At 30.7% G+C, this 25,482-nt stretch overlaps 2 protein-coding genes across 2 annotated transcripts; both read left to right on the top strand.

Annotated features, from left to right (window-relative positions):
* The first annotated feature begins 21,371 nt into the window (after window positions 1–21,371).
* LOC123229696 (disease resistance protein RPV1-like) lies at window positions 21,372–22,518 on the top strand. The gene is made up of 2 exons (XM_044655613.1): window positions 21,372–21,889; window positions 22,044–22,518. The coding sequence occupies exons 1-2, from the start codon at window positions 21,372–21,374 to the stop codon at window positions 22,516–22,518; spliced, it is 993 nt and encodes a 330-aa protein (XP_044511548.1).
* A 75-nt stretch (window positions 22,519–22,593) lies between these two features.
* Window positions 22,594–25,088, top strand: LOC123230098 (disease resistance-like protein DSC1). The gene is made up of 3 exons (XM_044656218.1): window positions 22,594–23,136; window positions 23,647–23,946; window positions 24,037–25,088. Exons 2-3 carry the CDS (start codon window positions 23,647–23,649, stop codon window positions 24,892–24,894), a joined length of 1,158 nt encoding a protein of 385 aa, XP_044512153.1. The 5' UTR covers window positions 22,594–23,136; the 3' UTR covers window positions 24,895–25,088.
* The last annotated feature ends 394 nt before the right edge of the window (window positions 25,089–25,482 follow it).

Raw genomic sequence — 25,482 nt, 5'->3', positions numbered from 1 at the left:
CTAATAAAAATTAATTCATATATAAGTGTTTATATTTTTGAAATATCACATATATATTTTTAAGAGTAAGTTAGATCTTGGATAGCTGGTAGTCCTTTTGGCCTCAACCAAATTTAGAGAAAAATATAAAGAAAAAAAAAAATCCCAAATGAGCAGTATTTTGTCTTGTAATGAAGCGCCAAAAATATCCAAAATGTTAGGAGTTAGGACTATGGATAAGCGTTAAGAAATTAATGGGCCCCATTGAAGCAAAATCGTTTGGCCACGTATCATCATTGGGAGAATGATTGAAAGTTAAAGCAGAGTGGGGGATGGGACCATTAGCTTTGTGTGGTAGATTGTTTAATCCAAATGGTTGTGATGTAAAATGGCGAAACGTGTAATCTAAACCTACTAGTCCAACAATTTATTTAATGTGATGAATGTGGATGGACGGTGGGCTACAATACAATTATGAGGTTTTAGTTTTTCGGTTGGGGTAGGGTTAGAGCCAGCCCTTTGCCATGGGAGTTAAGTTATCATGATGTACGAACAACGCTAGTTTCTTATATGAGTAGCGCTAGTGTAAAGTTTTGATCTATGAGATTTTAAAAATTTATTTATTATTTAATTTTTATTAAATTTTTTATTAGTTATTTTTTTAAGTAATATTAAAATAAATAAAATTTAATTTAATTTTTTTTATATTTTAGAAACTAATAATTTTATTATAATATTAATTTTTCTAGATTTAAAAAGTGATTTTTTCCCTTCCCTAAGGTTTTGTCCTCTTCTCTCTTTGGCCATTATCTTCGACACTGGTGACTTCCTTTTCTTTCCCTTTATCGCTAATGAATAAAGATCGACAAACTTAGAGAGAATCGACGAAGAATGAAGAGCGAAGGGGAGTGCGATAAACAATGATGAAGAACAAAGGGGAGTGCGATAAACAATGACGAAGAACAAAGGGGGAGAATAAACTTTGAACGAGGAGAATAAGCTTTAGACGAAGCTTTCGTCGTGTGATTTGTCTTCTCTCTAAACTAAATCGACAAAAAACAAAACAGTTCGTCGTCGTTAAGGCTGCAATTCGTCTTCCCCCCTTCGTTCTTCATTCTTCATCGATTCTCCTCTAGGTTTGTTGATCTTCAGAAGTCGACAGCAGAGAAAGAGGAGGAGGTCACCAGTGCCGAAGATAGTGGTTAGAGAGGGAAGAGGAAAAAACCCTAGAAAGGGAGAAAAAGTCAATTTCAAACTTGAAAAAGTTGAGGTTAAGATGAAATTGTTAGTTTTTAAAATCTGAAAGAAAATAGAATTAAATTTTGTTTATTTTAATATTACTAATAAAATAATAATTTTACCTTACAACAAATAAAGAATTTTAATGGAAGTTGGATGATGGATGAGTGTTTTGACTTTTGAAATCTTGCGGGTTAAAGTTTAAAAATACACTAAACCTTGGGTGGAAATAAGTCTTTTGGCCTATGAGTAAATTACATTTTCCCACCCAAGGTAAACATAAAAACATTTGTACCTTTAGTTGTTATAATTAAAGCTTTTTCACCAAAAATAAACTCTATTTCAAAAAAACTTAACGATGTAAGGATAAATAGTAATTTTACCATTTGATAATTTTAAAAACAAATTAAAAATAATGCTCTTGTAAATCAAATTCAAATATTTTAAATATGATGATTTAACCTTTAAAAAGGTTAAAAACTCACAAGTAAATTCTTAAAATTAAAGCACCGCTCCTTCAAAATTTTTTTTATTCATGCCCATATATTTTAAAAACACCATATTGACCCCAAAGTATGTAACATAAAATTTATATCCTTAATTTATTATGTTTTGTTTAGTTTTAAGGAATGCAATTATCATTTTTGAAACTCTCCAAGGACATAATGAATTTTTAAAAAATTCAAAAACAATTTTGAACTTTTATCAAATTTTCAAAACCCTCAAAATTATAATATTCACCATATATTTTAAAAATTAATTATGCTTAATAGTTTTGATATGATACTTGCATATCTAATTTGTTGTATTTTATTTAGTTCTTCAGAGATGTGTGACTATCATTTTTTAGATTACTAGGGGGCATATTAAAATTTAAAAATTTAAAAATCTCTAAACTTTTTTAATTCTAAAAAAACCCTTTAAATTTTCATTAACATTCCTAATATTTAAAAAAAAAAAAACCTTTTATCTCTCAACATATTAGATATTTAAAAGGTTTATTTTTAATTTTTTTTAATTTAAGGTTATATGATAATTTTTAGAAATGAAATAGTAAAGATAAAATGATAATTTTACTTCATAATATATATATTTTTATTCACAAAGTTTGATTTTGAGTGAGAAAATGTTATTATGCCAACCAGAAGTGAAAACATGTTTTTAGGCTAGACCTTGAATGCAAAAGTGTAGTTTACTCTTCTCATATTCGTTAAGTGTAACACACAACACATAGATATTTAAGATTTATTTGATTGTTGAAATATATATATATATATATATATATATATATATTATTACAATAAAACTATGTGTATAAATAATATGTACAAATTTATATATCACCATATGATTAGATAATTTTGAATTAGAGATAAAAATAATAGTAAATCATATTATAATATATCATTATTTATGTATAAGTTTATACATATAATACTACTTTTTTTTATTATATTTTATATTATTAATTAATGAATTTAAGATTCAATTTCTAATATTATTAACGAATAAGTTTAAAATTCAATTTATAACCCAATCCAAGCTTAATATTTGATCAATGGCAAATGACCTCCTTAGTTAAGAAACTTGGTTTGCTACCAAATGTCATATCTAGGTTTGTTTTGAGATAGTCAATTATGAATTTAGAGTTAGATTCAAATTGAATTTATTTAAATTTGAAAATAAATTCAATTTGAACGAACCTAAAATAATTTTAACTTAAATAAATTTAGATACGAGAGTTACATATTATATCTTGATTTACTTTAAATCTGTCTAACAAGGATTTTCTTTTGTCATGATATCTTGATTGATTGAGAAAATATATAATTGCTTTGAGAGATTTGTGGTCTACATAAATTGCTTCAGGAGAAATGCCCTTTTTGTGAAGTTATCCCCCCACTACAAATTAATTGTGTTTATCTATTTGATAAAGAACCATAAGGGTAGTCACTTGCCCATTATTTTCTTACCTTTGACGAGGTGTCTCTGAATCAGCCTAAAAAGCCAACGATATTGGTTGTTTGTTGGCTTTATTTATAACTTTCTTTTGCAAAACAATAGGAGTCTCTCAGGTCCTGAATTCGAGATAAGAATTCGAAGAGGAATAGAGAAAATAAGTTTATTAGAAGACAACATCTTACAGTAATTAGTGCAATTACTTTATTATTGATGCCATGACTATGGCACTTTTAGGTGGTTTAATAATGCAACATGAAAATCAGAAAAAACATCCTTCTACAGTTGAACACTAATAATGCAGCATTATTATCCAACTGTTGAATCATGAAAAGATGTTCTAAATCATTGTAGTGTTTGAACAAATTAGTGTACCTTTCGTTCAATCAAATCATATTTTATCAAAATGCATTTTAAAATTAATAAAATTATGTATATTTATTTTAAATATATAAATAAATATATATTATGTATATAATTATATAATTAGATAATTTTAAATTAAAAATAAAATAATACCTAATCATATTATGATATATATAAATATATATTTATTTATATATTTATAATAAATACATATAATATTATATTAAGTTTGATTCATTTTATGATAAGTTGACTCAGCCTATTTGGATAAACTGTCTTAATGGCATTTAGAGGTGACAGTTAACAGTTATTTAACAGTTGAGGACATATTTAAATGCAATAAAACTATGTGTACCTATTTTGGATACACAAATATATACACATTTATATATATTATCATGTGATTGGATTTTTTGAATTAAGAATAAAATAATAGCTAATCATATGATGACACATATGAGTGTGTATATATTTATATACCAAAAATAGGTATACATAGTATTGCTCATTTAAATGTCCCAAAAACTGCCGCTCCTTTATTACTACTGATACGTAAAACTTTTCCCTTCCTCCCTACAATATGCAAGCCCAGTAGAAAACAAAAAATCTCCTTCATCATTGAATTTAGAAACACAGTATTCGGATAAATTGTTGTAGAAATTGATTAATAATAACGCAATGGATGCTACGAATCATTCAAACGAAAAATTCGACGAAATCCGGATACATAATTTACAGTTTTATGATTTATATAATTTGGCATTTTATTTTCCAATATTAGTATCAAAGTTTGGTTGTTGTTTATGCCAATTATTCTGTGAACTTTTGCATCTGCCATTCTGGATTTTTTTATTAAAATTGATTAAAATTTCAATTTTGGGTTCGAATTAAATTAAGCAAAATTGCATGAAATTGATGTTAGAAACATGTTAGGATGATGCTTGAAATTGTTTTACATGATTGGAATTAAAAATCGCATCAAGACGAGCCCTGAATCAATGAAATTAGAGGCTAAAACTAAGCCAAGCCATGATGTTCATGTTGCCATTTCTTCATATTTTGGGAACGTTGACACCGAAAGTTGGTACAATAAGGACTGTTGGCATTCTTTGTTCAATAGCCCTATGGATTTCTACTTGATTGATGGCCAGAATCGGTGAATTGAATGAAGACAATCTTAGGGTTCTTCCACTATTAACGAGTTGCAAGTGGGTTGAGAAAACCTATTTGTCTGACCTATTTGGTCAATAGGTCATGTAAACTCATTGGTCAATGGGTCACTTGTTAGTTAGTTGAGTTGAACCAAACCGATCAACACCTGTCTGGTTGGTTGACCGATCAACAATCAATGGCTGATCAGTCATCGATTGATCGATCAATGGCCTTGGTCAATGACAAGTCTCTCACCAATGTGTGGAAGCGTGTGTGATCCCTTCTCCAACACATGAAGATCGATTTCGGTGTGTGTCAACGCGTGAAGGCACATATAGATGTTGTTTCGACATGTGGGACTATGTTTTTGGCTCATGAGAGCGTGTGAAAACCCCTTTCTGGTGTGTGAGAGCTATTTGATACTCGGATTGGCACGTGGAACAAATCCAATGGTTCCTACTACATACAGATGCGTGTAATACCTTATTCCGATTCATAAAAATATGTAACAATATTTCAAAATACGTGTTTCCTAACCATGCAAACTTGATGACTAAAAACCACTATTTGAAGTATAAGATGTGATCATCTGATAGTCTGATGGTATATGTTAAGACTATATATGTAATAAATATTTAGACTTAAAAGTAAGTCTCATACTTTTACTTGAAAAAAAAAAATATAAAGTCTAATTATGTCCATGTTTAACCATTGGATTCCCATAATAAATAATTTTTGTACTAGATGAGACATTAGTTTTGTTGTCAGAATCTTAGGGAGATATCAACGTAATTCAAGTTTGTATCATTGGAAAACTGCAAAGAAAGTTATAAAATACTTGTAAAGAACTAAGGTTAACATGCTTACTTATAGAAGATTCATTCATTTTGAGGCGATTGGATATTTAGATTCCGACTATGTTGGATGTGTTGATACAAGAATTGTTGAATATTAGTAGAAGTGAAAAAATGCATGATTAGAGTGGAAGTTGTCATACTAAAACTTCCACAATTGTTGTTTTCCACTATTCATATATTATGATTGTGAAACTTTATTTCAAAACTTGGAGTTGTTAACAATATTGTCAGGTCACTGAAAATCTAACATTGCCATAGTTTTTTTTTTTTCTTAAAAACATGTATTCTAAAAATGTTAAACATACGAAAATAAGATATTTTGTTGTTAATGAAAAGGTTAAAAAACAAGGAGTGTTAATTGAATATATTAGTGCTGATCTTATGCTTGTAGATCTTTTAACAAAAGGATTATGTATCTCTCAAAACATTTAATAAACATGTTGAAAAGATGGGTATTATTGGTCATTAATGATATTATATTATGTTTATATTAAGTTTATACACTTTGAACTCATTTATGTGTTTCTAATATTTCATATTTTTTATTTGTATATATAATTATTTCAGAATTATGTTGACAAAAACAGTTTTATAATAAGCAAATTAAAGTTGAACCATCATAATTATCTTTATTAAAGACCATGTTAAGTTGAAAGTTGGTGTTGTTATACATGGAAGGTACTGTGTTAAGAAAATGACATATAACCCCCATGACTTATATTAATATTTCAATTTAATAATAATATAATGTTATAACCAATATAAGAAAGATTTGGCATAAAAATTGTGTGCACATTAGGTTCTTTTTATTAAATTATGAAAGTAATATCATATAAGTGAAGCGGGAGAATGTAATATTTATGACTCACATGATATTAATAATTTATTTTATTAAGTATAATGATATTTATTTGATAAAATAATTAATACTTAATAAGATTTTTAATATCTAAATTTTATTAATTAATATAAAGATTTGACTTCTTACAATGAAAACATATAATTTTTTATAATGAAAAGAAATGACTCTTTATAATTAAAAAAGATAACTCTTTATAAATATGATACTTTTGATAGGAATTCATAATTAACTTTATAAATAAGAGTTGATCTTCTCTCGATCTTCTCTTTATCCCTTCTACAATTATAACACATTAACAACAACAACTTATAAATAAAAAAACTTATGTTTTTTGTATCTATCATCAAATCAAGTCGGCAAATGAGAGAAATCAATTTCCTCTAAATTTTTAATTAATTGTACTTATATTTGATATATTTCAAAATGTGTTGGATTAATATATATATTTTTATTTTCAGTACATATAAAAAATATGAAGTTTAAATCAATGATCATAATGGCTTTGATGCTTTACTGGTTCTCTCTTAATGCAATTAACTGCTACTTACATAAAGAAACTATTTCTGATTACATCACTTTTCTTAACTCCATGCTAAATTGATTTTATATTATTATCTGCATTTAGATAAATGGTTTTATTCACTTTGCGCGGTATTTGAATTTAATAATCACAATTTATATAATTATATTAATTAATCAATATTGATTACTTCATCATACAGCCACATAATTGATAAAATTAGTCGGCTCTTTCTTTATAATAAAAAAATGGCCACATAGTTAAACTATTAACAATTTATAATTATTTCCATACCTGTTAGTTGTTAGATCATAAATTTTGGTTTATACTTTCATTTTTCGTCACCATTATATATATATATATTTATTTATTGCCCGTAACTGCTAAATTGAAAAACTTTTTTTAATTGCCAGATGTCTTTCTTTTTTATTTCTAGGATTTTTCCAGTGAATAATAATTTGAATAAAATTAAATTAGTGTCCATTTAGGAAAAGGAATTCCTTTAGAATTAGTTATATGAAATCAGAGTCACCAGAGGATTCGAATTGAACCATTATAAAATCGTTACACTCTTCAGCCTTTCAATTCAATCATTTGTTACACAATTCTTCCGGCACTACATTCTTAATTTGTATTGCGTTCCTTATGGCTCGTCGTAACTTAGATATCCCCGTTCCTTTTCCCTATCTACCTCAACTTCATTCTGCTGCCTACCGGCAGCCTTACTGTGCATATCCTACACTTGTGCAACCTTTTGTTCATGTTCCCCTTGTTGATACTATCGGCAGGATTGATCAAGGATATTATGTTGGAGATCTGGGTTGTGGATATACACTTGTTCCAGGCTTTCCTACACAGGCTATGAACCATGTGTCTCCATATTTGGCTCTACATATGAATCCAGCTGCCACTATGCCACCCGCAGCTTTGAAGGATAGCATCAGGAAGCAAATCGAATACTACTTCAGCGATGAAAATCTTCGTGATGACCCGTACTTGATCTCACTGATGGATGGCCAAGGGTGGGTTGCTATATCCAATATTGCAGAATTCAGGAGGGTAAAAAAGATGAGTACAGATATATCCTTTATTCTTGGTGCGTTGAAAAGCTCGACTTCTGTAGAAGTTCAGGGTAATTTGATACGAAGATGGGGTGTGTGGTGGAAGTGGATTTCAGCTCAAAAGTCATAAATTTTGACTTCTCTTATCACCATCAAGGTTGCACACCCAAGATTTCTGCTTTTCGGCTTGTTATCTTCTGAGTCCAGTGTTAAATCAGCATTTTGTTTTAAAGGCAATGGTTGAACAATTAATTAAAACTATTTTTTATTTGCTCTTCATAAGGTTTACTTTGTAGAGACTGACTATTTTCCTAAACCTCAAAATGGCTCTTCTTTAAATCCTCATCTGTGTACTCTCTTTTGCTCTCTTCTCTCCTGCGCGTTGCTCTCTGCCTTATCTCCCTCGGTCTCCGCGGTTTGTTGGCCAGTCGCGGTGGTTTAGGAACTCTGTTGCATCGACCACAGTTGCGCCCAGTAGACTAAGATCAGATGTTAATATTGCGTAAAAGCAAAGGGTCTAATATTTGACATTTGTGATCTAATTTAATAATCAGACTTTGATTTTACTCAATTTAATTATTTATTTATTATTATATTTACTCAACGTACCATTAGAGCTGAGGATTAATCCAACATTATTAGGAGTTTGAACACAAGTAAATTCATAAAAATAAAAGTCTCTCTTATCAACATGCACTGTGCCTTTGAGAGATTTACAATTTAATTTTTTCTTGACTATGCAATATTAATGATGAACATTATGATGATAACAATGACAATGATAAAAAAATTGAGATCGATGGTATAAGGGTTGAGTCATGTTCATACGGACATAATATTTCGTGCTTTAACCATAATTCAAACGAACCATCTAAATGATGGGTGTAACATAGCTTCTAGTTTTAACATTAAAGTATCTCATAGATTATGCATGTTTGAAAATCTTAGGATGAAATTTGATTAAAAACGTTTTAAAAAAATTTTGAGATTATTAAGCACAGGCCTTTTGCAGTAGCATGACATTATAGTTTTTTTTTTTTTTTAATAGAGAAATTAATTAAATTAATCAAAATTTGAGTGGTGAATACATGTATAATCACAACTCCATATTTTGTACTCACATAACCATCACATTAGAGTTGGACTAAAATGCTCCCACATGCAATGTGGATTTTCACAAACTGTCTAAAATCTTCATGCATTCGCTTCAATATTCCGACTATGTTTCCAACAAAATACCAACCAACCAACAATACTCCTTTGTCACTATCAATATTTGTAATGTCTCCTATTCTCTCGACTTTCTTCTTTATCTTATTTCTTGTTCATTGTCGATCTTCATAGCTAATCGGTCTTCTTAGACATTGTTAATGTTTTTTGTAGTTCTTCCCTCAAATTTGACTTGATGTTCATTTAAAGTATGGGAAAAAGGGTTAAAGTTTATTGTTTCAGTCTTAAATTATACATATTTATAAGTAAATTATTGTTTTGCAGAAGTATTACATGATTTGAAGGCTTTATACTATAGCTATGGTTTTTGGCTTTAGGTTTGAATATAATTATTGTTTTGATGATTGAATTGTGGTTGAGTTGTGAATGTGGTTGAGATTGAAGACAGTTGGGACCTATTTGCATGAAATTGAATTAGTTTCTAATTGATTTGGAAAATATTGTCACAATATTGACGCATTTTGTCACCTCGTGTAAGTTATCTAGTTGGAATAATTTTATTCCAAGGGGATAAACAATTGTGTATGAATTGATTTAGCTTTATTTGGGGGTGTAAGTGCATGGATTTAAATATTTAAGGGTTATTTAAAATTTTTCACTTAGCACATAGATATAACAAGGTCAATTGTAATGATTTCAAAACATGGGGTACTTGATTTTACAAATAAAACAAACACTTAGCATAAAGATATGCTAATTGTGTAAAATCTTTTGTTTAGAATTGATTTGGTATAGTAAAAGATAATTATAAACATTTCACGTTAAGAGGGGGTAAAATGGGGTAATTTTTATCAATATAACAAGTATAATGAAGAGGATCTCCCACCCAAATGATTCAAAACCACATAAAAATCATCTTCATCTCCATTTTATGGACAAGAGAACATCTAAGGCTTATCACACGAGTGATTTAGTAGTCGAAGAATCAATTGTATATATTATTTTTACTTCTATGTAGTGGATACTGGTAGGCCATGAATGATTGTTTTATAACCTCATCGCCATGGTGCAATCTTAGATCGATGTCTATATCAATGGGGAATAAAAGATCAAATGAGTTGGATAGAGCATTTTGTTGATGATTTACAAAAGTTACATTTGTTATACACACACATACACATGCACACGTGATGCTTTCATAAGGATTATCCCTAGATCAACACAAACATTACATAATTGCATGGTAAGGAAACCACTTACCTGAAGCCTTTATATTGTTCCTTACAACAAAGACCTAAGCCAAGGACTAAGACATTAGAACGATTAAAATTAAGAAGCAACTACTACACATTTGGATGGGTCTCTTGCATTTTGTACCTTGAAGGATGCAACATTGGTAGATTGGAATGATGATGCATGAAATTGAAAAATAATAGTAGGACATTGAAATTGTTTGATGTCAGTGTAAAGTTGGCTTTCAATCGCCTTTGTTAATGCTTGGATTGTGGTTGATAGACACTGTAAGTTTGAATTATATCATTATTAGATTTTAATTCAATAAGGTTCAATTTTTTATATAATTTTCATTTAGGCCCTTTGAAACATAACCAACACTTGTCTAGGTTAACGATCACTTAAAATTGGATAATCGTTGACTATATCTTCATCCAAATCTTTTTATAGTCCACTAGTGATAAAGTTCACATGGGAATGAAGTATAGAAAGCCCAACATTCTTATGTATTTCATCTGTGGTTAGAGAGGGACTAGTATTTCATTACCTGGAGCTTAGTGTATTAGCTAAACTAACAACATATTTATGATAGTTTTGATAGGTTTTATATTCATCTAGCTAGGTATTGAAAAATAGATCTTTGTTTGTACACTTATATACATGTTAACTTCAAGAATAAGCCTCCGATATATAGAGAAATTGACTTTGGTTGAATGATCTATCACTATATATGACTTGATGAAAGCTTACACCGAACATTAAGGGTAGACCCGACGGCGTTAAGGAGGGTTACTAGATCTCCCTTCGGTTTGAAAATTTTGAATTACTTTCTTTATAAGAAAAATGAGTATTAGCCTATAGTTTTGAAAACGACTAGTTTAATATATTTAAAATATCAAAATGATTCCTAAAATTTCGCATTGACTTTTCTTATATTTTATTATTTCTTAATTGACCCGTTATATCATTACTTTTATTTAATTTTGACCCTTCTATACTATATCTCTGGGTTTGCCATTGTCAAACACCTTGACAAATTTGCAAATTTGATGCTTCGTGGTCATCTACCTTGTTAGACTACTTACATTCATTTTATACAAAAACAATATTCATTTTATAATTTATTACAATATTTTGTATATAAACTATCCAATTATACAATTACATCAATCCAATACATTACACATGCGTTGAAATTGTATGAAAATCAATCAAATAGATTATAGTGTTACATCAATCAATAGTTTTTGAACAAGATCCAAGACCACTAATGTGAATGACCATAGTTCATAGTTATCTTCTATCGTAGTTCATTGTCTTATGTACCTAACCAAGGTAATTGCATCAATTGTTTTTATCAATATTGCAACAATAATAGATAAGAAATATAAGATGATTCAACTTAAAATATGATTCATCACTAAAAAAAAGAAAAATTCATACACCAAGTAGTAAAATTTCTTTACCCAGAATTAGTCTAAAATTATTGCTCTTACCCCTATCATGACTCTTGAAACCCTAAGATATTTACTATTACTATAACACACATCTTCAGATGAATATATACCCATCGAAGAGAATACATATATGAAGAACGTACTAGCTTAATATTTATCAAGTCATGACATTTTAAACTTTGATGCAATGGAAAATAACTTAATGTTAATAAATGGGTATGGAATTAATACTTCTTAAAAATGCATGCAAAAGGTGTCTAAATTAAAACAAGAATAAAACTATGTATATATATTTTTAGTACATAATTTGGGTACACAAATGATATCATTATGTGATTGGATGATTTTGAATTAAAGATAAAATAACATACAATTACATGATAACACAGTATTTGTATACTTAAATTATATACCAAAAGTGTGTACACATAATATTGCTCTGAAAACAAATCTATGGATGGTCTCAAACCAAACATAGTAAATGTGCATACATAAATGATCTCAAAATGCATAAAACAAAAAACATGAAAAATCTCATATCCCTCATGCATCTAGCTTAGCTAACATCTACTCCCTCTATAATCTCATTACCCATCTCTTACCTTTAAAACAATCAAAACGAATACATGAATGCTAAACACTCAGTAAATTGGTGGCCTATCAAGTACCATCATATGCAAGTAGCTCATATTATAATCTTATTGTTCCTTTCTCTTTCTAGCTAGTGTATTCATGTGCACAACTCAAGTAATCAGAACATCTCTCTCTTGTCCCTTCTCTTGACAAACATACACTTAAACTCATCTCATTAGTGTATTATTACACATAGTCAAGTCATCAGGACATCTTTGCATCCTTCGTGCATAGGTGTTCATAGCAGTTTTATTCACTAATATTGCATTTCCTTCTCGTCTGAACCATGATAATCTAATAACTTTTGCTCATGAATGACCATATGTCTTACATGCATGACGTTCATGGCATTAACTTTACTTTTTTACCCTTGAGTGATCATTCATATTTCACAAATGATCCACCATGCACGATAGTTCATAAACTCTTATATTAAATTTTAAGGGATTTAAATATGTAAAACAACCAAAATACTGTTAGGATGTATTTGTGGGTGTTACAATTACCCCCAAATACCAAATAAGTCTATACATGAGATTTTATGTGGTTGTGGCATCCATGAGCCAAGACGTGAAATTTAATTACCCCCATGTTTTAACATCATTATCATTTAACCCCCTATTGGTGTGATATTTTTACAATTACTTTCCAACATGCCAAATCAGTTCTAAACCAGAGACTCTACACTGTTGGCATATGTATGTGTCAAGTGGAAAGTGCCCTTAACCCCCAATATTTTAAATTTTGTGCTTACCCTTCCAAAATAACAAATTAGTTCATACATGAATGTTTATCCAATTGACAACTGTATCAATTTGGTAACCTACACCAATAGTCAAAATGCATAGTGTTTTAACTATGTTTCCTAAATTCAATCTCATGTGGTATGTCCCCATTATCTTCAATCCTAACCACATTCACAACTTAATTACCAAAATAACAATTAAATTAAAAAGAATAAATTTTTGACTTCCTATCTGTGTTCTAAAACCTTACATTTATGAGTAACAGCATTAAAACAAGTAGTATCCGTGAATTTCATGTTTTAGAATTAGGTTTACACATTTTAAGTATAGATTGAACTTGATACTTCTTCACTTGATTTCGTGTTTACACATTAATTTAATTAACTTCCCTCATTTTTCTTTGGCATTGTTATTTAACTATAAAAATATTTTAAAATTCAATAAAACTATATATATATATCTATTTTATGTACACAAATATGTAAATACTTATATGTGTCATTATTTGATTAGATGATTTTAAATTAACGATAAAACAATAATCAATTATGTAATGACATATATAAGTGTATATATATTTATATAACTAAAATGGATACGTATAATATTATTCTTTAAAATTTGTAAAGGTCAGATAACTACCTATTTTAATAGATATAGGACAAATTGCTGAGTGGCTGAATTAACCGAAGCTGTTGATTGATAATTTTCTGTAATTTGATTGATGGAAGCTAACATATTTTATTAACCCACAGGATTAAGAACTTAATGCTTACTTTTTATCCGATGAAAATGCAAATTATCTAATATTACAGCTTAATATCTTCCACATCAATAAATCCAAACGCAAACTATATTGGCCTTCTTTCTGAAGGTTTAAGCCAATTATAATTTCGATTTTTTGTTACTAAAATTATATATCAATTCTGGAAGACAACTAAGACTTCATGAAGCAGACTGGAAGAAGCAAATTTAAATTCTCTAATTTTCAGCATTTGATTAGTCAAGTAACTGACTTTTCCAAATTTTGAGAATGGATTAAGTCTATTGTAAAACAATGGTAAATAGAAGGCCAAAGGACTATTTCTCACCCAAGTTTTAATGTATTCTTAAAATTAAACTTACAGGACTTGAAAAACTTTAAGTTTCATTTATAGTAAAATTTTTTATCGGAGGTACAGGTAAAATATTATTTTACTAATAATATAAAAAAATATAAAATTTATTATATTTTCCTTTTAAGTTTTAAAAATTAAACATTTCACTTTTATCTAAATTTTCTAACTTTGAAAAATCACATTCTCTCTCACTCCCCTCCCCCCCTTCAAACCTTCTTCCCTTCGACCACCATCTCTAATGCCGATGACCTCCCCTCTCCACCTAAAATATTGGCTAACGTCTCTCCTCTCCATATCTCTTTATCTCTGACGAAGAGATGAAGAGATAGTCTTAGGAGTTTTAGCATTTGTTTTCACATAAATCAGCTAGGCCGATGAGATGAACAAGGTATATCACAAACATTTTTCATTGGTACAACACCAGTAATTCAAACACACGAGGAGAAGGGGTATCATCCTGTCTGTTCTTCACTTACCAAATTTCAATCTAACAGCTTGATTTCATCAATTTTTGGTAGAACCTGAGCATGCAAGGCAAAAAGGTTGTTTAAGGGCATGATCAATAGTTAAAAGGTTTCGATATGTCAGTTATTATGAAAGTTGCAAATACGAAAAGCTCACCAGACTACTGCTTAACGCTTAATGAATTTTCGATTCGTTGGAAGAGCTGATCTAAACATGAAAATCACTGACCAACTCCCAACTCAAAATAGATCTAGAGTTACCCATGGCTATAAAAAAATGAATACTAAAGCACACGTATGCTGCAGATGCTGTCTAATATATAAGCCATTGATTGATTCTTACTGCATGAAAGATATATTCCCGATCAAGCAACAGATGTCAACATTCTGGATGATCCCCAATTGAACATGACAGAATCCAAACATATGAAAACTAATGTAGCAAGAATCAATTCAACAAAAATTAGGGCAACTGGCTAAAAATTAATCCATTCAACTACATGTAGCATGCACGAGGAGATTATTGTCAAAGCCTTCATGATATTTTCGTGGCAATTCTGTTTATTTTCACTAAGTAAAATTTCACTACCTTATTCTTATCTTTCAGGGCAGCACAAACTTCATCAAGGATTGGAGACATGAATTGACACGGACCACATCCACACTTGCCTCTCTCTCTCTCTCTTTTTTTTTTCCTAGCATTTTTCTAGATGAATAATAATAATTAGAATAAAATCAAATCAGTCTCCAGTTAGGAAAAGGAGTTTCTTTAAAAATAGATATATGAAATCTAGTCATTATAGGATTAGGATTGAACCATTATAAAATCATTACACAGTTCTAACTTTCAGATTCATTATTTTCATAGACAATTCTTCTGGCTTTCCTTTCTGTGCTACACTCTTGATCTGTGTTACGTTCCCATGGCTCACCGTAATTTAGATTTTCCCATTCCTTTTCCTTATCAACCTTGTCTTCATTCTGCTTGCCGACAACCTTACTCTGAACATCCTGCACCCGTGCAACCTTTCAGGATTGTTCCAGGATTTTATGCCAGAGATCTGGGTTGTGGATATACGTTTGTTCCAGGCTTTCCTACACCGGCTAACAACCATGTGTCTCCATACTTGGCTTAATATCCTATGAATCCAACTGCTACCATGCCACCCGCAGCCTTGAAGGATAGCATCAGGAAGCAAATTGAATACTACTTCAGCGATGAAAATCTTTGTGATGACCCGTACTTAATCTCTCTGATGGATGGCCGAGGGTGGGTTGCAATATCCAAGATCGCAGAATTCAGGAGGGTGAAAAGGATGAGTACAGATATACCGTTTATTCTTGGTGCATTGAAAAGCTCAACTTCTATACAAATTCAAGGTAATCTGATACAAAGACGGGGTGTATGGTGGAAGTGGATTTCAGCTCAAAAGTCATAAATTTTGACTCCTCATTATCAATGTTGTACACCCAAGACTTCTGCTTTTCGGCTCGTTATGTTGTGAGTCAAGTGTTAAGCCAAGATTTCGTTTAAAACACAATGGTTTATTAGGTATCTCCATAATAGAATAATTAATAAAAAGGTCAAATGACTATTTCCCACCCAAGGTATGCTTCTTTTGCAAATCCCCCCCAACACCCCCCCTCGCGTTAACTTTGAAAATCTCATTTATCTACCTATAAGCTGTTAAAAAAAACGTCAGGTTGATGGATTCAAGGGACAAAATCATTATTTTATTTGTAATATTAAAAATAAGCTTAAATTTAATTTCCTTTTTATCCCCAAACCCTAACAACTAACAATTTTTCCTTAACCCAAGTTTTCAAAAATAACATTTTCCCCCCAAGGGTTTCCAAACTTTCAGATTGAATTTTTCGGCAATGACCGACGATCTCCAGGCGACGTCTTTTCCTCCTCAACGTCTCCTCTTTCCGACCGTGTGACGTCTTTTCCTCCTAGGCGTCGTCATAGATGAAGATGATGCGTCTTCGTCTCTACAAAGACGACGTTTTTGTTGACGACGATGTCGTACAACATCGAAAGTGTACGATCGGAAGGAGGGGCCATCGGAGAGGGAGAGTAGGTGCTTAGAGATCGTTGGTCGTCGTCGAAAAAATTGGATCTGAAGGATTTGGAAACCCTAGGGGGGAAATGCGATTTTTGAAAACTTGGGTTGGGGGAAAACTTTTAGTTTTTAAAGTTTAAGGGAGCAAAAAGAGATAAAATTTCAAGAGGTTAGGGTTCCGTTAATTTTAACTGCTCATGGGTGGGTATTTAATATTATCAAAGTTAATGAGGGGAAACTAAGGATGCAACATACCTTGGGTGGGAAATAGTCCTTTGCCTAATAAAAAATACTTTTATATATGTTCGTCTCTTAAGTTTACTTTCAATTTAATACAAACCGACTGTGCTTTCAGTAAAATCATATGTGTATATATTAATATTATAATTATTATTTTTCCCTTAACTATATCTATTCAAAATTTGGAAATTTATTAATTAATAATTTTTCAATAATATATTTAACACACAGGATAAATTTGCCTAATTCAACATGCATTGTGCCTTGAAGAGATTCACAGTTTAATTTTCTTGACTATGCCATATTAATGACGGACATGATGATAACAAAGAATTCGAGATCGACGCTATAAGTGTTGAGTAATGTTCATACGGATATAATAGTTCTTGCCCTAACCATAATTCAAATCTCAGGATGAAATTTGATTACAAATTTTTCTTAAAAAATGTGAGATTATTAAGCACAAGCTTTTTAATGTAGCATGCATGTGGCATTATAGTTTTTTTTTTTTTAAAATTAAATTAAATTATATTAAATTAACCAAAATTTGAGGGCTCAATACATAAATAATCGCAGCTCCCAACTTTATGTTCATACAACCATCATATTGGGATTGGACTATAATACCTCAACATATAAAGTGGATTTTCACATATTCTCTCACATTTTCATGCACTCAAATCAACATTCCGACTCTATTTTCAACAAAATATAAACCAACGATTGACTATACTTGTTTGTTGCCATCAACAGTTGTGTTTTCTCCCATTCTCTTGACTTTCTTCTCCATCTTACTTCTTCTTTGTCATCAATCTTCATAGTAGTTAGTCTTCTTTGATATCATTCGTGTTTCCCATCATTCTTGTTAAGTAAATTATTGTATTTTATTATTTGAAGTAAGGTTTCTACCTTAGTTATAGTTTTTGGGTTTAGGGGTGAATATAATTATTGTTTTAATGACTGAGTTGTGAATATGATTGAGATTGAAGATAGTTGGAACCTATCGGTATGAAATTGAATTAGTTTTTAATTGATTTTGGAAAATTGTCAAAATATTGACATATTTTATCACTCGGTGTAAGTTACCTAGTCGGCATAGTTTTATGCCAAGGGGATGGTGTAAGTGCAAGAATTTAAAATGTTTAAGGGTTATATGTAATTTTTCACATGGCACATAGATTCACCAAGTGCACAAATTGTGGAGTTTAGAATTGATTTGACATGATAGGAAAGAAAGAATGGTCATTGTATATTTTTCACATTTAGAGTGGTGAAATAAAAGGTCAATTTATAATGATTTCAAAACATGAGGGTACTTGATTTCACCAATAAAACAAACATTTGGCGTAAATATACGTCAATTGCATAAAATCTTTGGTTTAGAACTTATTTGATGTGATAAAGCGTAATTGTAAATATTTCATGCTAAGAAGAGGTAAAATGGGGTCAAAGTAATGATTTCATAAAAAAATAGAGGTAAGTAATTGTACTAATATAAAAGGCATGATGAAGAGGATCTCCCAACGAGCCATTGAGAACCACCTCAAGAATTAACTTCATCTATTTTGCATGGACGAGAGAACACCCAAGGTCCATCACACCAAGTGATCTAGTAGCCGAAAAATTAGTTGTGGAATTTGTTTCGCTTGCAACTTTTATGTGGCAGATGTTGGTGAGCCATGAACAACTATTGAGGTGTTCAAAGGATAAGTCTTATCCATATTAAAACTTTTTAATAATTTTTTAATATATGTGCTTGATGGATAAATATTATATTTGAATTATGCTCGATCTATAGGCCGAGACAATATTTTATTTTTTTTCAAATCCTTCATTTCAAATTTTTTTTCAAGTATTAATAGTTTTTGAGAGTTCTTCAAAAGTCCTAATTAAATTCATGTCATCAACATAAATTGCTATAGTGACGAATCCTAATTTTGATATTTTAATAAAGACATATGGACATATAATGTCATTTACATAACCCTATTTTTTCAAATAGTCTCTAAGGTGATTGTACCACATTCTTCTGGATTGTTTTAATCCGTATAATGATCTTTATAATTAATTGAGTATATGCGTTTTGAATTGACCATTTTTGCTTCAGACAATTTAAATCCTTCAGAGAGTTTCATATAAATTTTAATATCCAAGTTTTCATACAAATAAACGATAACTATGTCTATTAGACCCATATCTAGTCCTTCAGAGATTATTAAACTGATTAAATATTTAAATATGATTATATCCATTATAAGTGCATATGTTTCATCAAAGTCTATGTTTGGCCTTTGGAAAAAGTCTTGGGCTACAAATCTGTCTTTATATTTAATAATCTCATTTTTTCTTTCTTTTTCTTACAAATACTTATTTATATCCAACAGATTGTACGTCTTTAGGTGTTGAAACTACATACCTAAACACTTGATGTTTTATTAGTAAAAGTAATTCTACTTGAATTACTTATTCCCATTTAAGCCAATTATGCGTTTGTTTACAATCACTTATAATACATGATTCGAAATCATCATCATTCATAATTTCAATAATTATTATAAATGAGAATATATTATCAATATTAACCATTTTACAATTTTATATCTTTCATATATAAACATAATTTAAAATATTTTAGTATTCTCATTTTTCTATCCATTAAGATTTTATACTACACTCAAGTGATAACTATTACCCAAAGCAAAAAATGTTTCCTACTTAAAGTCACCGTTGGCTGCTTTATGCACCTGCAAACATAAAATGTTACGGTGGAAAGTCATCAAATGCGTAAAACCTACCTTTTTCTTTCCCGTTCTCTGTTTACTAACTAGGTAGTATTCTGATTTTAAACTGTATAGTTATGATTAGTCCATGCATCTTGACTCAAAACTTACGACGCGTCTGTTCACCCAACGTCCTTTTTTACCCAACCAATAATAACACGCCACAGCTAAAAAATTCACGGTGTTAACGACACGCGAATAGAACAATACAACGCAACTTTCCCTTATAATTTGTTTACACGCCATCCCTTATTATTCTTATTTTTTCGGGTATTGATTAATACAAATATAATTATTTTTTAAATTGATTTCACTTTTAAATGAAAAAAATTATGAGATTTAAGATTAATTAGATAGGTTAGTCTGTTAATCAAATGTCAGATCAATCAAATTTTAAAAATAAATTAGTTGATTAGGTACTTGACCAGCTGACCAATCATCCAACCAATTATCGGACAAATCTTGAATCTTATAATCTTTTTTTAAAAACAAAATCAACTTAAAATGTGACTATATTTATATAATTAAAAAAAAGATGATTATATATATATATATATATATATATATATATATATATATATATATATAATATATATATATATATATATATATATATATATATATATATATATATATATATATATATATATATAAAAAGACAAACAAAGTGGCTATTTTAATCTATTTCCCCTTGTTTCCACCGTTTTCTCATATCTGAAACCAACATTTCAACTCCTTAATGTTTTTTTGAGTTCATCAACTAACATATCCGATTAGATTAATTTTTAAAGATAAAACCATATAGTGTTGTAATAACATCCACAACAAATCTAACTTCCAGAGTTATTTTCAACTCGTTAAGCAATGGTTAATGGGTGAATGATAGGTGAGTATTTGATTTTTTTAAATTTAATGGGTGAGAATTTGTGAGTAGACTAAGCCTTTGGTAGGAGTAAGTCATTTGACCAGTACCACTAATTTATGATTAAGCTAACAACACTGATAATTATAAACAAATCAATTACAGAAACTATGAATTTAAATAATTTTAGTGTATGAGGATATTTTTGTTATTATATTTATTAAAAGGGTAAATCAATAATTTATGATTAAACGAATAAAAAACATTAGCATAATTAAATGGTAGACGCGTATTTAATTTTTTTCAAACTCAATGGGTAAGAATTTGGTAATGGGCTAAACTTTGGGTGCGACTAAGTTTTTTGGCAAATAAGTCCAACAAAAGTCCGACAAAAGTCAGACAAGGCGTGCGAGCGGCCTTCTTTTACAATTTCAGGAAAGTTCAAGGAAGTAGCATTGCAGATGAAGCGAACCTACTTTCATGATAGTTTTTTTTTTTTTTTGGAAAAATATTATTATTTTCGTTGCTGAAGATGTTACTCTAGCAAACTTTCTATATTGCTTCTCCCGAAGTTGCTGGTTAATTTTTGCAGAGTGATTAAAGTAGGATGGCTTCTTCTTCTTCCACTACGGTTGAAGTGAAAAAGCATGATGTATTCCTCAGTTTCTGTGGTGTTGACACCCGCTACACTTTTACCAGCACTTTACTTGGAATTTTGCAGAGCAGTGGTATTGATGTTTTCATTGATAACGAACTTAAGAGAGGAGAGCACATTTCTTCATCTCTTATGAAGGAAATTTCGGATTCCATGATTTCAGTTATCATTTTCTCGAAAGGTTATGCATCTTCAAGATGGTGTCTGGAAGAACTTGTGAAGATCTTGGAGTGCAGGACTACGGAAAAACAGGTGGTAATACCAGTTTTCTATCATATCAATCCATCAGATGTAAGGCATCAAACTGGATATTTCGGAGAGGGATTTAAAAAGCTTCTAGGAAGTTTGGATAAGGGGAAGTTAGAGAGGCTACAACGGACAGAAGAACAATGTACAGAGAAGGTGCTGCAGTGGAAGAATGCTTTGAGAGAAGCAGCTAATGTATCCGGCCGATCAACAGAAGAGGACCCGTAATTTTCTACTCTTTAATTTCGTACCCTGCAGTGTCAGCTGATTAATTTGATTTTCACATTATATATAACATTTTGTTTTTCACTTTTGTTAGATTTTTCCATCTCTTAATGATTTATTGCATTATAACACTTTGTTTTTTATTTTTGTTAGGTTCGATTATAGTCTTGCAAATAAAGTTCTCCAAGATATTTGGCTGACACTAAACAACATGATCCCGACTAATAATTACGGAGATTTGGTTGGTGTTGCATCAACCATCCCCCATGTTATAGATTTATTGAGCACTCGGTCGGGAAATGTCCATGTTATAGGAATTTGGGGAATGCCTGGTATAGGTAAAACAACTATTGCAAATTGTGTATTCAACCAAATAAGAAGTCGTTTTGAGGGTTCTTATTTTGCTGACAATATTAGGGAAAAATCAATGAGTCCTAACCAACTAAAACCAATGTGGCAAGAACTTCTTTCAACTATTTTTAAACGTGCTGATTTGGTGATAAATTCCAAAGTAACAGAAACAATGCTTAGACGAAAACGGGTTCTTATTGTTTTTGATGATGTGAAAACTTTGAGTCAAATAGAATATTTAGTTGGAGATCTTTATTCCTTAGGTCCAGGAAGTTGAATTATTATAACAACTGCAGATAGACAAGTACTTCGAAATTGTGGAGTGTATGAAAGATATATATATGAGATGAGGGGGTTGCCTGAGGATGAAGCTCTCCAACTTTTTAGTCGGTACGCTTTTAAGCAAAGTAATCCTAACAAAGATTATGATGACCTATCAAAAAGGGTTGTCAAATATGTTGAAGGTGTTCCATTAGCTCTTAAAGTGTTGGGCTGTCATTTACTTGGTAAGTCAAAACAAATTTGGGAAAGTGCAATAAATAGATTAGAAATAATTCCTCATAAGGATATTCACAATGTACTAAAAGTATGTTATGAGGGACTGAGTGATTATGAACAAAATATGTTTCTAGATATTGCATGTTTCCTTAAGTTGGAGAATATAGAATTTGTGATGGACTTCTTGAATGCTTATTACTTGGAGGCTGAAATTGAAGTAAGTGCTCTCAAAGACAATTGTCTCATGAACATATCAAGAGATAATAAGGTAACAATGCACACTTTGCTTCAAGATATGGGAAGGGAAATTGTTTGACAAGAATCCCCAAGAAATCCTGGTACACGTAGCCGTTTATGGTACCATAGAGATATTGATAGTGTATTGAAGGAAAACAAGGTAAGTGTTGAAGACATTTTATAAAGTTAGATTTGTTAATTTATATATACGAGATCTAACATAATATCATCTATATAAAATGAATAATGTTGTGCATAAATTTTTTTTATAATACAATTGAGTATATAGATGATGTGTCATTGTATAATTGGGTATTACTTTATTATTTATTCAAAATTATCCCATTATAAGATAACACATTATCTATATACTCAATCGTATATTAAAGAGTGTGTACATATTGTTTTATTGTATAAGAATTATGTTTCGACTTTTGTTAGGTTGGCAAAAATGTGTTTGAGTAGTATTATGTGCACAGACAACGACGTGTCATCATATGATTGGAGGTTAGTTTATCTTTAATTTTTAATTATCCAATCATATGATGACACACCATTGTTTGTACACATAATTTTATTGAATGTGTTTTGGTCCATCTGTTATCATTTTTCAGGGCTTATAAACTCTTAATAAGTTTGTAGCTAAGAAATTTTCTTTCCATGGTATCAGATGTCTAATGCAATCGAAGGCATATGTTTAGACATGTCTCAGCAAGTAGAGGACATATACTTACAACCTTCTTCTTTAGGAGTGATGAATCAACTGAGATTCTTTAAACTACATAACTCAGTGGATAATATCAATAAGGTGTATGTTTCCCACAGGCTTAGTTCTATTTCCTCTGAGCTACGATACGTATGCTGGTATGGATGTCCATTGGAATCATTGCAGCCAAATTTTCTGTCAAAGAACCTTGTTGCACTTGACATGCCTCATAGCCATATTGATCAACTTCGGTCAAGTGTTCAGGTAATGCAGTGATTTTTGTATTACGATATATTCTTCTTCTGTTGTCATTATCAGAGTGCTAATTAATTTAGGTTACTTTTTATGTTACAGCTTGTTAATTTGAAACGTATTGATCTAAGTTTTTCTAAACGTCTGAGAAGCCAAGATCTCTCATTGACTCCAAATGTTAAAATTTTGGTTCTGGAAGGTTGTACAAGTTTACATGAGATTTCCTCGTCCATTCTCGGTTGCAAATATGAGCTTCATATGTTAAATCTAAGGCACTGCAGAAGCCGTGAGAGTCTTCCAACAGACATTCATGTAGCATCTTTCGAAAAAGTTATCTTATCTGGATGTTTGAAACTCAAGCAGTTTCCACAGGCCTTGTGGGATATGAAAGAGATATATTTAGAGGAAACTGCAATCGAGGATTTGCCCTCATCAATAGAGAATTTATCCAGACTAGTTATATTAAATCTTAAGGACTGCTCAATGCTTCAGGGGCTCCCAAGCAATATCTACCAGTTGAAATCTCTTCAGTATCTCAGTCTGTCGGGGTGTTTAAAACTTGATGGATTGCCTGATAAATTGGGAACTTTAGAAGCTTTGAGGGTGCTTAAAGCAGAGAGGGTAGCTACAAGAGAAGTACCAACATCAATTCTAAATTTAAGATGTCTAGAAGAGTTAGATCTGACCAACTGTAGTATTGTGAAGTTGCCGAACAATCTTGGTCAGTTATCATCGCTAAAAAGTTTACTTCTTGGCAGAAACTTCTTTAACAGCATTCCAGAAGGTATAGAACACTTGTCTGAATTATCTTATCTTGATGTAAGCTATTGCGAGAGGCTTCAAGTCCTGCCAAAGCTTCCAAGCAAATTGGACAATATAAATGCAAACAATTGCGTTGGAAGAACCACTAAGTTTACGAGATCTTCTGAAAAGAGATTTTTCTCCCAGCATAAGATTTAACTTCAGCAATTGTTTCAAACTGAATCAAAATTCTTGCAGTAAAATTATGAGACAATTTCAAATGTCAGCGAATCTTCAAATTTCAAGGGTATGTATGGTTGGGAACAACTAAAAGGTCTCCACACTCTTCCTTATTTCTTATAATTTCCATTACTGGTTAACTTCAATTTATTTATTTATTTTTTTACAGGGATTGGGACAGGGAATTTTTCTAGAAACTGATAGAAGTTATTTCTGTTTTCCGGGAAGTGAAATTCCAGAATGGTTTACCATGTATGCTACAGGTTCTTCTGTAATATATCCATGGCCAAATTTTTGCAGTAGTGAATTGACTTCTCTTCTTATCTGTGTTGTGGTGGAGTTTCGAGACTATAAAAAAGACCAAGGTTTGGCGATTGGCTTGGACTGGTTGCTCGAGAGAGAAGATGGTGCAGAAGAAGTTATCCATGGAACTTGGAGTGTATGGGACGATGGTACTGGACCCGACTATGTGGAATCAGATCACGTATTCCTGGGATTTTATCCTACTTTCAAGTTCGATGATCCACTTTTACCTAGAGATGAAAGATATCGTGGCATACGCATCCG

Source organism: Mangifera indica, chromosome 11, assembly GCF_011075055.1.
Source record: "Mangifera indica cultivar Alphonso chromosome 11, CATAS_Mindica_2.1, whole genome shotgun sequence".
Classification (NCBI taxonomy): Eukaryota; Viridiplantae; Streptophyta; class Magnoliopsida; order Sapindales; family Anacardiaceae; genus Mangifera; species Mangifera indica.
This window is presented reverse-complemented; position numbering and strand designations above follow the sequence as displayed.